This window comes from Hippocampus bargibanti, linkage group LG06 (assembly GCF_051943395.1).
Source record: "Hippocampus bargibanti isolate YZ-2025 linkage group LG06, ASM5194339v1, whole genome shotgun sequence".
Lineage (NCBI taxonomy): Eukaryota > Metazoa > Chordata > Actinopteri > Syngnathiformes > Syngnathidae > Hippocampus > Hippocampus bargibanti.
This window is the reverse complement of record NC_142739.1, coordinates 24032075-24049051: the sequence shown is the minus strand read 5'-3', so window position 1 is coordinate 24049051 and position 16977 is coordinate 24032075. Positions and strand designations below refer to the sequence as shown.

At 37.1% G+C, this 16977-nt stretch overlaps 1 protein-coding gene across 1 annotated transcript; it reads left to right on the top strand.

Annotated features, from left to right (window-relative positions):
• The first annotated feature begins 5 nt into the window (after positions 1 to 5).
• Positions 6 to 9941, top strand: spmip4 (sperm microtubule inner protein 4). Its single transcript, XM_088997696.1, has 9 exons — positions 6 to 146; positions 4419 to 4450; positions 4527 to 4595; positions 4675 to 4704; positions 4796 to 4974; positions 5047 to 5129; positions 5936 to 6110; positions 8877 to 8968; positions 9039 to 9941. The coding sequence occupies exons 1-9, from the start codon at positions 24 to 26 to the stop codon at positions 9546 to 9548; spliced, it is 1293 nt and encodes a 430-aa protein (XP_088853822.1). The 5' UTR covers positions 6 to 23; the 3' UTR covers positions 9549 to 9941.
• Positions 9942 to 16977: the final 7036 nt, after the last annotated feature.

Genomic DNA, 16977 nt, shown 5'->3' with positions numbered 1-16977 from the left:
GCGCGCTCGAATGCTGCTGAAACATGAGTGAAGCTGCACGCTGGGCTGAGGCTGTGCTGTCCTCCCAACGCGAAACCATTCAATACCCACGTGAACGCCATCTTCTCAACAACAAACAGTGGGAGGGGAGCGGAGAACGGCTAAAGGTAGAGTGGATTTGGATGAAACAGGTGCACAACACTTAAGAACCCACTTCCGGTTACCTTAAAATTGTGTTTTGTGAGATAACTATGCTTACAAAATTACATTTTCCTATGTAACTTTTGATTTGGATAGACACCAGTCCACAAGCCCTGGACCGCGTACCGATACCAGTCCGTGGGTCATTTGTTACCGGGCCACACAGAAAAACGAATGACTTACATTCCCTCCGTTTTATGTATTTCAGACATTTATTTTGAAAACTGACCGGATCCTCTGTTGCATGCTACGATAATATGTCTCTCTTGACACAGGTGAAAGTGCATTTTTCGGTCGCCTTATAGGCTACCATTAAATTAGTAAAATTAGTATCACGGTAAATCTATCGTGAAATGGCAGCTGTCAATCATGTTGTCAGTTACATCGATAGATGCTTTGAGTGGTAAGTATGTATACACAAGGGGTGGTTTTTTTTCAAATTAATCTTGGTAATTGCTACATTGTCTGTGACTCTCCTTAAACATTGTCGGTCACAAATGCTTGTACTATCCATCCAACAATTCATATAATAATTGTCTGATTTTTTTTTTCAAAAGAAGACCAAACATCTGCCCTTATTTCTAAGTTTGTTGTTCAGGTTCTTTTAGTCGCTGAGCTTTTTAACCACCATGGTGACTTCAACCCCAGAGATAGAAGATCACCTCAAAGTCCCCAAACTATTTCCCCTCCAATGAAGGCTAGATGATGGAATTGTGGACGTCTTTAAAGTATTCTCATCATATTAATGAATGAAATGCTTCATAATGTTATCTTCACGTTGCCTGGCTGCTACTGCACAGTATTTTTAGGTGATGCAAATATGTTGCAATCAACCCCTTGTGTTCACATTAAATATAACTATTGTTACACATCAAAAACACTGCAGGCTCTCCACATATCCTGTCAGATCCACTGTACTCGCTGTTTGATCTCAGGTTGCATCATGTTGGAAACGATTGTTTGATAATGTGAAGTACTGCGCATGACTGACATAAACTGAAAACATTCATATTGTATGTAAACCAGAGCCTTCAAATTTATTCACAGGCGATTGGCTGGATATTAAGGATATAAAATAGCTTCACCACTAAAGCGAGAAAAAATTACATGAAAAAACTGCAGTGATTAGAGCACTGGTGTCAAAGTCCAGGCCGGGGGGGGCAGATCTGGCCCGCCGCATCATTTTATTCTGCCCGCGAAAGCAAATCAAACTTGTGAAATTCCACGATGCATACTAAAGTCCGAACCAACACGCCAAATTGTCATATGTAAACCACAATAACAGTCCTTATTTTTTACTCACATTTGAAAATTATACTTATTCATCAATTTATTGTGCGCTCTATATGTAATATGTGGAGGGGATGAACCATTCTAATGTCTTCCCCAAATTCATAACGGCCCTTGAGAGGAAACCATATGTGTTGTTTAAAATTATTAAAAGGATCCACCAAACAAAACATTATTATCTTAATTGATTACGTCACATCTTTTCCACTGAACTAAATCTACGTAACTGATAACAGGCCTGCCCGACATTTGTATTTCACACATACTCTCAAGCGCGTCTCATGGGAATCCCAATTAAAAAGCACAATGCGGTAGAGTCTTGTACATCGCCGCTGAGAGTCAAAGGAGAGATAGCAGCACAGATTCATGAACGCTTTATGTATTGTATAACGTCCAATGCCGAATGCAACGTATGTATTCATCTTTGAACTAGAATGCTAATGCGAGCCATTGTTTAACTGCACGGTTGCTATCGATTGCCACTTTTGATTTCTTTGTATATTTTGCATAATCATAAGTAAGCAATTTGCAATTGGCTGGGGACCAGTATGATGCGTGCCCTGCCTCTTGGCTAACGTCAGCTGCGATAAACTCCACCTTACACATGACAACAAGACTATTGATATTGAAAATGGGCCAATGAAATACGACGTTGAAGAATTGTTCCAGTGCTCGTGTCACCTCAAAAAAAAATCTAACTCAAACTACCACTTTTCTTCTTCAAAGCAGGCCAAACGATCAAGCAACTTGTCTGCAGATTTCCTGAGGCATTTGCTTTGTTCAGTACATAAGAGAGATGAACGTTTTGAAAGGACCTGTGGCTGCTTTGCCATCATGACAAAATCTTCGTTCACAACCACAATTTGCCAGTGAGAGGCCGAAATTGACAAAAATGGACAAAATTCGACAGTTGGGACGGGGGACAAAATCATTGACACCGTCCTACCCATTTCGAGGTCTTGCACACTGCATGAATCGAGACAAGCGTGTGGAAAATCCTACTGGACCCACCACACCCTGCCCACCACCTTTTCCAGCTACTCTCCGATCCATGCGCAGCAAATCCGGGCAGTCATTTTAACAGCTTCTTCTTCCTAACCATGAACTCTCGAAACAGTAACTCAAATCTCACTGTATAGTGCCTCTTTGAAATTTTGCACAAGTAGTACCACTTAGATTTCGGAATATCCTTCCATACTTATTTGTCATGTCTTTTTTAATGATGATACTAGTGCAGCGTGTTCTACCGGAGACAAATTCCACGTGTGTTCTACATACTTGGCCAAAAAATATTTTTCTGATTCTGAGAATAATAATAATAATAATACATTTCATTTATAAGCGCCTTTCAAAACTCTCAAAGTCACTTTACAGTCACAGGATAAGTTTTTCTGTGGGTGAGCAGTGGCAGCCACACGCGTCAGCGGGTTGAACTCAACCCGGAAGTTAATAATGAGAACATTGTCGTCCCAGAACTTTTCTATCACGCCTTATTTTTTGTTTTCTAGCGAATCTAATGTTTGCTTTTTCAGATGCTAATAATCTCCTCTATCGACCCCGAGAGTGAGACCTTAGCACTTTCTTGTTTCTCCTCTCCTGCATTGCAACAGAAATGGTGAAAGACGACTCCTTGAAACCCATACCAAATTCTTCCTAGGGAGGTGTCTGGTTTCAGCATGCGTCCAAAACTGGTAGCTTGAGCACCCATTCAGCTCGTAATGTGATTTAAACAATCCGTAACATTGTTTTGAAATTATCGTCCCAGATTTGGACTCATCGGATCCAGGGTGCTTCTTTCTTTATCGCCTTCTACTGCACATTCTGAAACCGTATCCGTCAACTGGACAAAGTGGATTGGCTGCTTGTACCTGTAAAGGTAAATCAGAGTAACATTTGTTCAATTTGGTGATTTTATTCCATTTTCAAAGACTGGAAAGATACCATATTTTTCTGAGTATAAGACAATTCAAGTCCCATCTCAAAACCCACCTATTTAAAATTGTATTTTCTGTGTAGCTCTCGCTCTTGTTTCTATTTATAATTGTATTATATTTATTGCATTCTTTTTGTGATTGTATTTTATTTATTAGAGTACCTGTGCTTGTCTGTGACTGTAAAGTGTCCTTGAGAGCTTTGAAAGGCGCTTAAAACGTAATATATTATTATTAATTGTTAAAAAATATAAAATGGTTGCTACTGCGAAATGTTATTTAACCTGGATCCAAATATTTCCATCATGTATCCTTATAATGCGTAGTCTCATTTCAAAAAGCAGACTATGCATTTTCCAGTGTATAAGGCGCACCGGAGTATAAGACGCACCCCCAATGAATGGTGTATTTTCTAACTTTTTCCATATATAAGGCGCACTTGAATATAAGGCGCACCTTCAATAAATGAAAAAAATATCCCAAAATAATATCAAAATGTATAGTTTTCAAAATATAAGGCATACCACATTATAAGGCCCTACATTACAAGCTGGGGTTACGCACTACTTCCTCTACAGGGGGAAATTGAGTCGGTGGTTGCTAACAGTTGTTGCATTAAGGCTTTTGGGTGCACCTTATACACCGGAAAATATGGTAATTTCAAAACCTGTGAGTTATTTCCTAAGTTATATGCATCTGGAGTTATCTGAACTTGAAATGCGGGCGGCTGTCCAAAATAGAATGCAAGACATACATATTGGTTTATATGGCGTTTAACAACAGCTGAAGCTAGACAAAGCGCTAACATGGAAAAAAAGAGAAATGCTGCCCGTTTATGGAAGGGAAAAAACATTGCCAGAGGCCTGGACAGTGCTTTATCGGCACCCAAGCAAGAAAAAACAAAACCCGAACTAATTCCAGAATGTCGCTTAATGAGATCAGAATCAGAACGCCTTTAATAATCCCAAAATGAGGAATTTTTAAAATCATCTCATCATAGTTTTTTTTTGCAAGCAGATGGAGTCCTCCACAATCAACAACAGTATCAAGTGAGCCCATCCGGACACATGCATCCAAAAACTTGCAAATGAATCGAAGCTAACGATTGCTCTTCTCATTTTACAGTCCACATGTGAGTCACTCTTACATCAGTGATGTCACAAAGAAAAGTGATGTATCCCTCAGTGATCAGCTGTGAGTAATCCCGCTTGTATCGCCATTAGCTTTTCCACTAAACAAGACCGTCCAGGATTAATGCTGTATTTTTTCTTAGCATTCCAAAACCCACAGATGTAAATGTCGCGTGAGTATGATGACGACGATGATTCCTTGTTGAAATCTGCTTATGGCTGAGACCACCTTGAACAGACGTCGACTAAATGATTTCCAAACAGGGAGACAGTAGCAAAGACTGTCATTCCAAGAGAGCATCCCTATGCATCCCATATCTCACGCTTTGAGATGTTCCCATCCTTTCGGTCATCTAGTAATCATCAAGCAGGATTGAAGTTCCCTTTTATCAGCCCCATCATCCCAACGACACCCAAAGTTACCGTATTTAGCAAAGCAAAAGGTACAAAGAATGTAATTGGCAATTGCTGCTTGTAAAATGTTTAATCACTATTTTTGCCCGTATTTCATTCAGGTAGTCCATATAGGCATGAGATTTTGGAGACAGCATCGAGGGCAAAAACAGCCAAGAGGACAGGAGATATTAGCTTCACGGATGTAAGCAGTGTCTGAAATAACGTCTGCCCGGACGCCCGGGGCTGGCAACTTTTACGTCGGGCGTATAACTTACAAAACGTCTCCGCCCGGGTGGCCGACAACTTCTTCAGGGAAAAAAAAAACTGATTTTTTTTTCGAATCAAAGGTTTGCTTTATTCAATCAAGCAAACATTCGGTTTGGAAAATTTAGAATTTCAGTTCGTTTGTCAATTTGCATACTCGGCACGGCAGCCAATCAGAAGCCTGCTTCGTGCTTCCAGACTTTCCCCAGCGTTATAAGGTCGTGCATTTGCATATCATTTTCCAAAGTAGATGCACAGAACCTCAGCCCCAGAAGATTCATAAGAAGATAACAAAATTTATGACGCTACAAAACATTAACTTACATTATCCCGTGACTGTAAAGTGACCTTGAGAGTTTTGAAAGGCGCTTGGAAATTAAATGTTCATTAAATAATGGAAATTATTATTATTATTATTATTATTATTATTATTATTATTATTATTATTATTATTATTATTATTATTATTATTATTATTATTATTGTAGCAGCCAACGCAACGCAAACATTGCATACGATAAATTAAGCAAGGGAGCATTTATGGTAAATACATCCTTAATAAAAAAAATCCTTAATACTTTGCAAAAATTTTTTGCGATTAGTCGTCATATTGTGTTTCAAGTTGTGAAAAATGGGGCAGGCAACTGTAAATTGAATAACTGAAAGTTATTTGAATGATATTTGTTCACAATTCACGCCATTATATCAACACGTCTGACTTTTTCTGTTCCTTCTTGTTTGTAGAGTCCAAAGCCTGTGAAGGGATTAAGGCAAGACATGTATATGGCTCCCGCAAGGGCGGTTCCGCCCAACACAAAAAATTGTGGGAGGAATTTCATGGCTTCCAACAGGACAAGTGATATGTTGAAGAGTATGGATACGATGCATTGGATCACTACTTATCAGATGCACTACCAAGGTAAATTCATTTAAATCAGACACATCCAAAGTCTGGCCTGTGGGCCAAATGCGGTATGTGGTCAATTTTCATCCGTCATAAAATGGTCTGGACCGCATGTAGAATGAATACATTGGGCAGTAGCGCCGTTACCTATGTGTGACGAGTGCTGTCACCCAGAGGGTCAATTAGGAACAGCAAATTAATGTATGAGTCATTGACTGAATGAGACACCCAATTTTCTAAAATGGAGATTTTCTACATTAAAAAAATAAAAAATGGCGACATTACACAAAAGAACAATTTCTTCTGTTCAAATGTTACTAAAAGTGAATTAAAGTGCTTTAAAAAGTGAAGTTAAATGAATATTCAATTTCGGTTTTCAATGTCAATTCAAAATGTTCAATCTAATCTAATCCAATTTAATCTAATCTAATTTTATTTGATCTAATTTAATCTGGTCTAATCTATTCTAATTTTACCTAGTCTAATCAAATATAATCCATTCTATTCCAATCTAATCCAATCCAATCCAATGTTATCCAATCTAACCCAATACAATCGAACCGAATCCAATACAAACTAACCTAAACTAACCCCATTTTATTTGATCTGTCCTAATCTAATCCAATCTAATTTAATCTCATCAAATGTAATCCAATCTAATGTAATCTAATCCAACCCAATACAATTTGACCCAATCTAATCTAATCTAACCCAATACAATCTGACCGGATCTAATCTATCGATGAAAAGGTTTCTTCAGCCGTCATCTGTACTTCTTTGAAGGTGTCGGACGTTTCGCTTCTTATCCAAGATGCTTCTTCGGCGAACTAAAGTTTTACTGGTAGTATCGGCCCTATATATCCCTACTGTCCAGACATGGCGGTGCCGGACACTGCTATGATAGGTCCCTGCTCTCAGGTTGGGGGGAGCAGAGGACTACTCCCTTCGGCTCCACTGATTGTTCCTATTGTCCTGACTAACGACTGGCCTGATTGCCACACTTGCTCTAGTATCACCTCATCAGCATTACTAATCCTAGATTGCCGAAGCAGGCTGTTGTATGAACGATCCAAATTGAACCACACTGCACCATATCAGTTTAGTGAAGGATTTAGCTGTTTTATGAAAATCGAAAACCGATCTAATCTAATTTAAAATAACCCAATCTAATATCATCTAGTCTAATCTAATCCAATCTAACCCAATATAATGTAATCTAAGGCAATACAATCTAATTGAATTGGATTGGATATGCCTTTATTAGTCTCACAGTGGAGACTATAATCTAATATAATATATTATATATATATATATATATATATATATATATATATATATATATATATATATATATATATATATATTATAATATATAATATAATCTAATATAATATCTAATGTAATCTGACCCAATACAATCTAACCCAATCTAATCTAATCAAATCAAATCTAATACAATACAATACAATACAACGCAATTTAATTTAATTTAATTTAATTTAATCCAACCCCACTTCATCCAATCTAATCTTCCTGAATCGCAATTAAATGTTCCATTGCAGAAGAAGGAAGGGGATCATGATCGATGAAGCATTTGGTGTGCTTCAAGGCATATGGATTAAATGAAAACAATAAAAAGATCCTCTCTAAATGGAAGAAAACTCTTACTAATTTGTTTTTATGAAACATTTGGGGGCCCTTCTAACTCTCGCGAGCCCAGGAAGTGGAGCACTTGAAACAACTACGATAGCCCAAACATTTAATGTTTGGTTGTTCGGCGCGTGAATTAATACTAAAACAAAACAAAAATATATTTTTTAAACAGAAGAAAATCGTCATTAACACATTTTTATGAAACATAAGTGCCTCCTGGAAATCTCGGAGCTCCAAGCAATTAACTCTTTGAGCGTTTCGGTTAAATCATCATGCTGTCACAAACATTGCAGGTTTTGCTTTATTATTCTTTCTTTTATTTTTTTTAAAGGACAACCGATGCCTCCGGACAAGTTGTGTCCATAATTTGTAAAATCACTTCAAATGACTTCAACTGAGCGCATTTTATAAAGATTCCACAGCACATAGCTATATTTTGCGTTTTAAGACTCGAGCTGAATATTCGGGAGGTCTTGTTTTCGAGTTGATGACGATGCCTGACGTGATGCCCCTGACCGAGAAAGCGACACACAATGCATTTTGGGTACTTTGTTTGGTCTGAAAACTTCGTGTTGATGGCGAAATTAGAAGGAAAACACGTAAATAACGCGATGGTGAATCGTTGTGTGTTGCGCCAAGACTACTATTTGATACTAGTTGACACAAATTCCCAGCAGACAAATCAGCCCGTTTCCAACGGAGCTTGTGCGCCATTTTGTGCATTTTCTGGGCGCTACATTGGAGTCCAGACGCCTCAAAATGAGACGGAAGAACTTCTTTAATCGATTGCAAACATGTATGCTTTCCTCTTCAGAACTATTTGAATCATATTCATAACTGGATGAGTAACAAGAAAGCATCTTCTCCGAATTTGAAGCCATTGTTTTGATTCTAGAGCAAGGCAAGACATATTGGCGTGACGTCACGAACAAGGGGGCGGGACCTTCTCAAACTCGCCATTTTCAAGGTCATTTTGAAGTAGTTTTGGGACACTTTAAGTCATTTTTATTGATGTTTTGCATTTGACTAAAAATATCATACTGCGTGTTTTGGGTATTTTAGATGCTATAAAACGTTTTTCTGATGTCAGTTAGGAAACAAAAAAAATGGTGTCGGTTGTCCTTTAAGGGTTGCGGCAAGCTTGTAAAATTGATGACTTCAGGGAAAAAACCAGTGAGCCCACTGGGAGAACTTCGCATTCTGCACCGCTGGGAACAGAGGTGAGAAAATACGCAATTAAATCAACACAACAGCATTCCACTGTCGCTAAAGAGAATCCTTTCTTTCCAGAGGGAACGCTCTGTTTATGTTCTAGTTCCTTCCAAACTCAGACCCCGAAGAAGACAGGGAAGAAATACCAAGAGCACTTATGCTGACGTGTATTCACCAGCTACCAACCAAAGCGCTACTTGCGCTAGAATCCAACATAACTGTCCGATGTGCCACTGCAATAAAACAGGTCCACAGAACACGGTTTCAGATCCATCACGTGCCGCCGGTGTTGGATCACAAGCCACCCAGTCCAAACCAATGGAAACCAAGGTCGGCGCCAAAGTGCGTTTTGATGAAAGCTTCACGAAACCTCACGCGTCGATAAAGCAACAAGACGCCCGTCGCACACTGTCACAGCTTCGTGACGCGGGCGGTGGCCTTCTGGGCCTTCAAGGCATTTATTCCAGGACAAACGCCCATCACAATTTCAACAACTCTGTCAAATATGCTCCTCTGGATTTGAGGCAAAACCGTTTGATTGGCAAGAAACACAACTTCTATGGCATCAACTGTAACATCATCCATTGATTATCTTGTCACTCGCCGTTTAGAAGCCCCTGTTAATAATAATAATAATAATAATAATAATAATAATAATAATAATAATAATAATAATAATAATAATAATACATTTCATTTATAAGCCTTTCAAAACTCTCAATGTCACTTTTCAGTCACAGGATAGGTTTTTCTGCGCCAACCACACGCACCAGCATTCTCTCAACCTAGAAGTAACTCAAATAGATAGAAAGCTAGCTAGCTAATAAATAGCCAATAGATAGCCAGCTAGATAGCTAGCGAACCAGCCAGATAGCAATTAGATAGCCAGCTAGGTAGCTAGCTAGTTAGCCAGCTGGGTAGCCCGCTACGCTGGTGCGTGTGGCTGCCGCTGCTCACCCATAGAAAAACGTATCCTGTGACTGTAAAGTGACCTTGAGAGTTTTGAAAGGCACTTATAAATGAAATTTATTATTATTATTATTTCATTTATACGCGCCTTTCAAAACTCTCAAGGTCACTTTTCAGTCACAGGATACGTTTTTCTGTCGGTGAGCAGTGGTCACCACACGCACCAGCGTTCACTCAACCCTGAAGTAACTCAAATAGATAGAAAGCTAATAGATAGCTAATAGATAGACAACTAGCTCGGTAGCTAGATAGCCGTATAACTCCTAGATAGCTGGCGAACCTGCCAGATATCCAATAGATAGCAATTAAAGAGCCAGCTAGGTAGTTAGCTAGATAGCCAGCTATAATAATAATCATAATAATTTAATAATAATATTTGTCATGTCTTTTTATTGATGATAGTGCAGCCTGTTCTACTGGAGAGTACTGTGTACTGTGTTCTACATATTTGGCCAAAAAAGATGATTCTAATAATAATAATAATTTATAAGCGCCTTTCAAAACTCTCAAGGTCACATTACAGTCACAGGATAAGTTTTATTCTGTGGGTGAGCAGCGGCAGCCACACACGCCAGCGTTCACTTAACCCGGAATAACTCAAATAGATGGAAAGCTAACTGGCTTGCTAATAGCTAGTTAACAGATAGCCAATGAGATAGTTAGTTAGCCAGATACCTAATAAATAAAAAGCTAGCTAGCTTGCTAATAGCTAGTTAACAGATAGATAGGTAGTCAGCTAGGTAGCCAGATAGCTAATAGACAGCAAATAGAAAGCTAGCTAGGTAGCCAGCCGTATACTAATAAAATACAAATAATAATAAACTGTTGTGTAGATTTATGGACAAAATGTTCTAAAATTCCACTTGAACAAGTAAAGAAAAAAAAGTTGCATTTTAAAGTAAAAAGCAAACATTCCGAAAGGAAAAGAAGGATTTAAACCTTCAAATTAGCACTTTGTGACAAAAAGTTCTTGAGGCCTGACCCTCAGCTTGGAATGATGTAACATTCTTTTCATTTACGTTTTTCATTTTATTTATACTTTCATAATAGGATGACATTGACATTTCAAATACCCTCACACAAACCGACATTTGCAGCTTTTCTCTTTTCAACTTTTTACTGCTCTTTCCCTGAAAGGAACTCAATGTTAAACGGGATCACCTTGGGTCATTTATTTTAAAAATGCGTCCGCTTTCACGAGACCTCCATGCACATTTATTTTTTTATTGACAAGTCATAAAACACAGTAGAGAGACTTGATTGCTAACCAGCAATAAATTTTAACTTGCTTTGACTCCTCTGTCGGCCAACATCATCAGAAATAGTTTTTCCTGACAATGCAAATTACCGTATTTTCCGGCGTATAAGGCGCACCGGAGTATAAGGCCCACCCGCCAATGAATGGTGTATTTTCTAACTTTTTTTCCATATATAAGGCGCACAGCACCGGAGTATAAGGACCACCTTGAATGAATGCTGTATTTTCAATCTTTTTACATATATAAGGTGCACCGAAGTATAAGGCTGACCTTGACTGAATGGTGTATTTTCATTTGTTTTTCATATATAAGTATAACGCGCACCGGAGTATAAGATGCCCCTTTCATGAATGGTGTATTTTGAATCTTTTTCCATATATAAAGTGCACCGAAGTATAACACGGACCTTGACTGAATGGTGTATTTTCATTTTTTTTTCCATATATAAGGGGCACCAGAGTATAAGGTGCACCTTGAATGAATGGTGTTTTTTTTCCAATATTTTCCCCATATATAAGGTGCATCGGAGTATAAGGGGCACCTTAATTGAATGGTGTATTTTCAATCTTTTATCATATATAAGTTGCACCGGAGTATATGGTCCACCTTGAATGAAAGGTTTACTGTATTGTCAATGTCTTTCCCATATATAAGTGGCACCAGAGTATAAGGTTCACCTTGAATGAATGGTGTTTTTTTCCAATATTTTCCCCATATATAAGGTGCATCGGAGTATAAGGGGCACCTTAATTGAATGGTGTATTTTCAATCTTTTATCATATATAAGTTGCACCGGAGTATATGGTCCACCTTGAATGAAAGGTTTACTGTATTGTCAATTTTTTTTCCATATATAAGGCGCACCAGAGTATAAGGTGCACCTTGAATGAATGGTGTTTTTTTTCCAATATTTTCCCCATAAAAAAGGGGGATCGGAGTATAAGGGGCACCTTAATTGAATGATGTATTTTCAATCTTTTATCATATATAAGGAGCACCGGAGTATATGGTTCACCTTAAATGAAAGGTTTACTGTATTGTCAATTTTTTGCATATATAAGGCGCACCAGAGTATAAGGTGCACCTTGAATGAATGGTGTTTTTTTTCCAATATTTTCCCCATATATAAGGTGCATCGGAGTATAAGGGGCACCTTAATTGAATGGTGTATTTTCAATCTTTCATCATATATAAGGAGCACCGGAGTATATGGTTCACCTTGAATGAAAGGTTTACTGTATTGTCATTTTTTTTCCATATATAAGGCGCACCAGAGTATAAGGTGCACCTTGAATGAATGGTGTTTTTTTCCAATATTTTCCCCATATATAAGGTGCACCAGAGTATAAGGTGCACCTTGATTGAATGGTGTATTTTCAATTTTTTTTCATAATAATGGGAGTATAATGTGCACCTTTAAAGAAAGGTTTACTGTATTTTCATTTGTTTTGCATACATTAGGCGCATCGGAGTATAAGGTGCACCTTGAATGAATGGTGTATTTTCAATCTTTTTGCATATACAGTATAAGGCACACCGGAGTATAAGGCGCACCACCTTCAATGCATGACAAACGTTTTCCAAATATAAGGCACACCACACTATAAAGCGCTGCAAAATAGGCTGAGGTTATGCGTGACTTTTTCTACAGGGGAGAAAAGGTGTCGTGGCTACGAGACCTGTTGTGCCTCAATATTACTCCAGCATATAAGGGTCATCTTTTGAAGAAAATAAAGGCTTTTGGGTGTGCCTTGCACTCTGGAAAATACGGTATATACATATTTTAAGAATATTCTTGTGAAAGCTCTCATTACATTCACTTCAACAATCATCGGAAAAAAAAAACATTCTTGACTTCATTTGGTTTGACAGTCATAACAGGAAACTTATGTTTCATACCCCTACAATACATATTTTAAGCATCTCCATACTTGGAAAATGTATCTGTTTCCAGATATTATTTAGTGCCACAACTGAACATATTAAAGTTGAGCAAATTCAACAAAAAAAAAATAAATGTTTTTCGATGTATTCAAATTACTGTATTTTTTGGTATATAAGGCACACCAAAACACCTTTTATTTTCTTCAAAAGATGACCCTGCGCCTTATACAACGGAATATACGGTATTTTTGAGTAAATACATTCCATACGGATGTGCTGATGAATGCGCATATTTATTTTCAGCATGCAAGAAATTCAAACTAGAGGTGCAGGTCAGTACACAAAATGTACCGTACTGCATTTTCTGGAATATAAGGCACACCTTCAACAAATGACATTTAAAATATTTTCCAACCATAAGGTGTACCACATTATAAGAGGCATCTTCAATGCATTACATATTTTAAAATATTTTCCATACACATAAAAAAAGACAAAAAAAACATTCTGTACTGTCAGACAGTCCCTGCTTCATCATATTTTATCATTTCTACCTAGCCAGCTATCTAATTGCTATCTATTTGCTATGTATTAGCTAGCTATCTAGCTATTGCTATCTATTAGCTATCTAGCTAGCTATCGATTAATTATCTATTAGTTAGCCAGCTAACTTTCTATTTTAGTTATTCCAGGTTGAGTGAACGCTGACTCGCGTTGCTATCTATTAGCTATCTAGCTAACAGTCTATTTGCTATCTATTAGCTATCTAGCTAGCTATTTATTAGTTATCTATTAGCTAGATAACTTTCTATCTATTTGAGTAATTCCGGGTTGAGTGAATCCTGGTGCATGTGGCTGCCGCTGCTCACCCGCAGAAAAACGTATCCTGTGACTGTAAAGTGACCGTGAGAGTTTTGAAAGGCACTTATAAATGAAATATATTATTATTATTATTATTATTATTATTATTATTATTATTATTATTATTATTATTATTATTATTATAAAATGCACCGGATTATGAGGCACCTGGTAACTCGACAGCTCTGAACTGTGAAGCGGATGCGGTAACCAGTCGGCCACTGCGCCAACCCGAATAATCATACTATCAAATAATTCTATTTAGTTTCCTTAAAAAAGTAACATTTTCATTGCGTTTTTGTATGAGGCTATGCTAATGTGAACGCTCTGTATGAATAAAGATGTAGTGATGTACTTAATCTACTGAGTATTTATTATAAAGGTTGTCCATGAAATCTCTTAATAATTTAACACATTTATAACAACAGAAAATGAATAGACGGCTCTGCAAGCTATTGCAAAATGAGGAATCGGTCTTGAAGTTCTTTTGCCTCATTTAATTCACCTCGACAATGTATGTTCATTATTAATTGCACAGAGCACTTGATTCATTTTCATGTTTGCTTGAGCACGGAATCATCAATAATGATGATACCATCAGTGATCTTTTGCTTCAGGTCCGCGATGTCCCATATCTTTGTTCACTTAGGTTTAACAATATCATGAATCTAGCTAGCTATCTAGTTAGTTATCTAGCTAGCTAGCTATTGGTTATTTATTAGCTAGCTAGCTAATTTTCTATCTATTTGAGTTATTACGGGTTGAGTGAACGCTGGCGCATGAGGCTGCCGCTGCTCACTCCCAGAAAAACGTATCCTCTGACTATAAAGTGACCTTAAGAGTTTTTAAAGGTGCTTTTAAATGAAATGTATTATTATTATTATTATTATTATTATTATTATTATTATTATTATTATTATTATTATTATTATTATTATTATAAACCAATATTAACGTTGTGCATTTTCTTCAAGATTCACTATTTGAGCAATTTATGTTAACGGATGTTGTTTTCAGCAACATACACAAACGTAATGAGATTGATCACCACTAAGTTAATAGAAATTTGAAGGCTGGAAGGGGTATACTTACCGGTACACATATTCTGTAGTATATATTTATTATAGATTATAAGAATGACTATTAAAACTACAATTGTCAACTGACATCCCTAAGTTTAAAAAAAAAACAACAGACTGGAATGTATTTCGCAAATTTTCCATAATGTGCTTCAATTATTTGAGGACATCTTATACGTCGAGGTGTAATTCGATTACTTGGCCAATAGACGACAGTATAACTTCTATTCACGACTATTCATCTCATATTTTTATTTTATTGTATTTTTTATTTCGTCATGTAACTCGACGTTATTATAATTAGTTCGAAAGTTCTCAGGTAGTCATCATGAAAAATATCTACATTTAAGGTTTACATCCGGTAAACAAATGTAAGTGTTTGATGAAGCTTCAGAAATGAGACATTTGACTGTTTGGGTGTAGTGTAATTCAGATATTTAGCCAATAGAAGGCAGTATAACTTCATATTCATACCATTTTTATGTATTAGTCGTCACTGACGTTATTACGTTATTACTTCAAAAGTTATCAGGTAGTTATCATAAAAAGACTTTTAAGGTTTACACCAGGTAAATAAATGGAAGTTTATTTGAATATTGTCCCGATGATCTCTTTTCGTCAATGGATGCTACAGCTGCGTGTTTGCTTTCAACATTTAGCTTGTAGTCGATGTGCACATTCCACCATGATGTCCCTGATCCTCTGGTGGAAAGACGATTTGATCCTCTCCTCTTTCATCTAGAACTGCTTCATGTCATCACAAAGAGGGTACAGCAAGTCCTGAAGAATGAACGTCTTTCTGTGTCTTTGTTTTGTCATATTGTCTCTATGCTGTCATATTATTTTTTTTTTTGTTCTTTTGACTTAAAGACGGCGCCGCGAGAGTGGCTGCCTTTCCAGCAGCTCATGTATTTTGTTTTTCTACTTCCATTCCTTTCATCACTTTGCTGCTGTGAAATGTAAATTTCTCCACTGTGAGACTAATAAAGGCATTTCCAATCCAATCCAATGACCAATTTATATTTGAGTTCGTGGTGTGTGTTACTTCCGGGTTGAGTGAACGCTGGCACGTCTGGCCGCTTCTCTATTCTTATTCTTATTCTTATTCTTATTCTTATTCTTATTCTTATTCTTATTCTTATTCTTATTCTTATTCTTATTCTTATTCTTATTCTTATTTATTCTTATTCTTATTCTTATTCTTATACTTTTTCTTATTCTTAGTATTATAGTAGTAGTAGTAGTAGTAGTAGTAGTAGTAGTAGTAGTAGTAGTAGTAGTAGTAGTAGTAGTATAGTAGTATTTCATTCGTTAGGTGAGGTGTAATTTGGGTATTTGGCCTTTATATGGCAGTATAACCTCATATTCATCCCATATTTTTTTCATGTCACTCGACGTAATGAGTTCATCAGTTATCAGGCACGTATGTAAAAATATGACAACAAAAAGAAGGCCACGCCCTCTACAGTTCGTCAATTTTTTTCTTAATTCCGATTGGCTTTTAGTGGAATCAGCGACCAAGTCTCCGCCTTCTGCATACACCGGTGGGCAAATTATGATTTCCACCCCCTCCTTCGGCCCCTCAACGACTAATGAGTGGAAAGTGTGGCAGTGCATGTCACGAACAGCAGTTATCTTAATTACATGTCTTTATATAATTTGGGCATTTTTCGACGCTTCTACCTTTGTGCCAGATACAGTATTCGAAATATCCACCACTGTCGCCAGAAAATCAAATCAAGGTGAGCGTGTTTTCTTCTTCCGGCCTTTTTTTAGTTAGTCCTATGATTTCAAGGCCTCTTGTCAAGTCGTATAAAGTTGATTTCGAGTTTTGGTATCGCGTTTGAATAACAACTGTATATTGTTTTGAAGTCATAAGAATTAGAAATATTTGATAAAATACACGACACGCCAAGACTAAATTAATGAGAATGTACTATTTAAAAAGTAACAGCCATTGCTCAT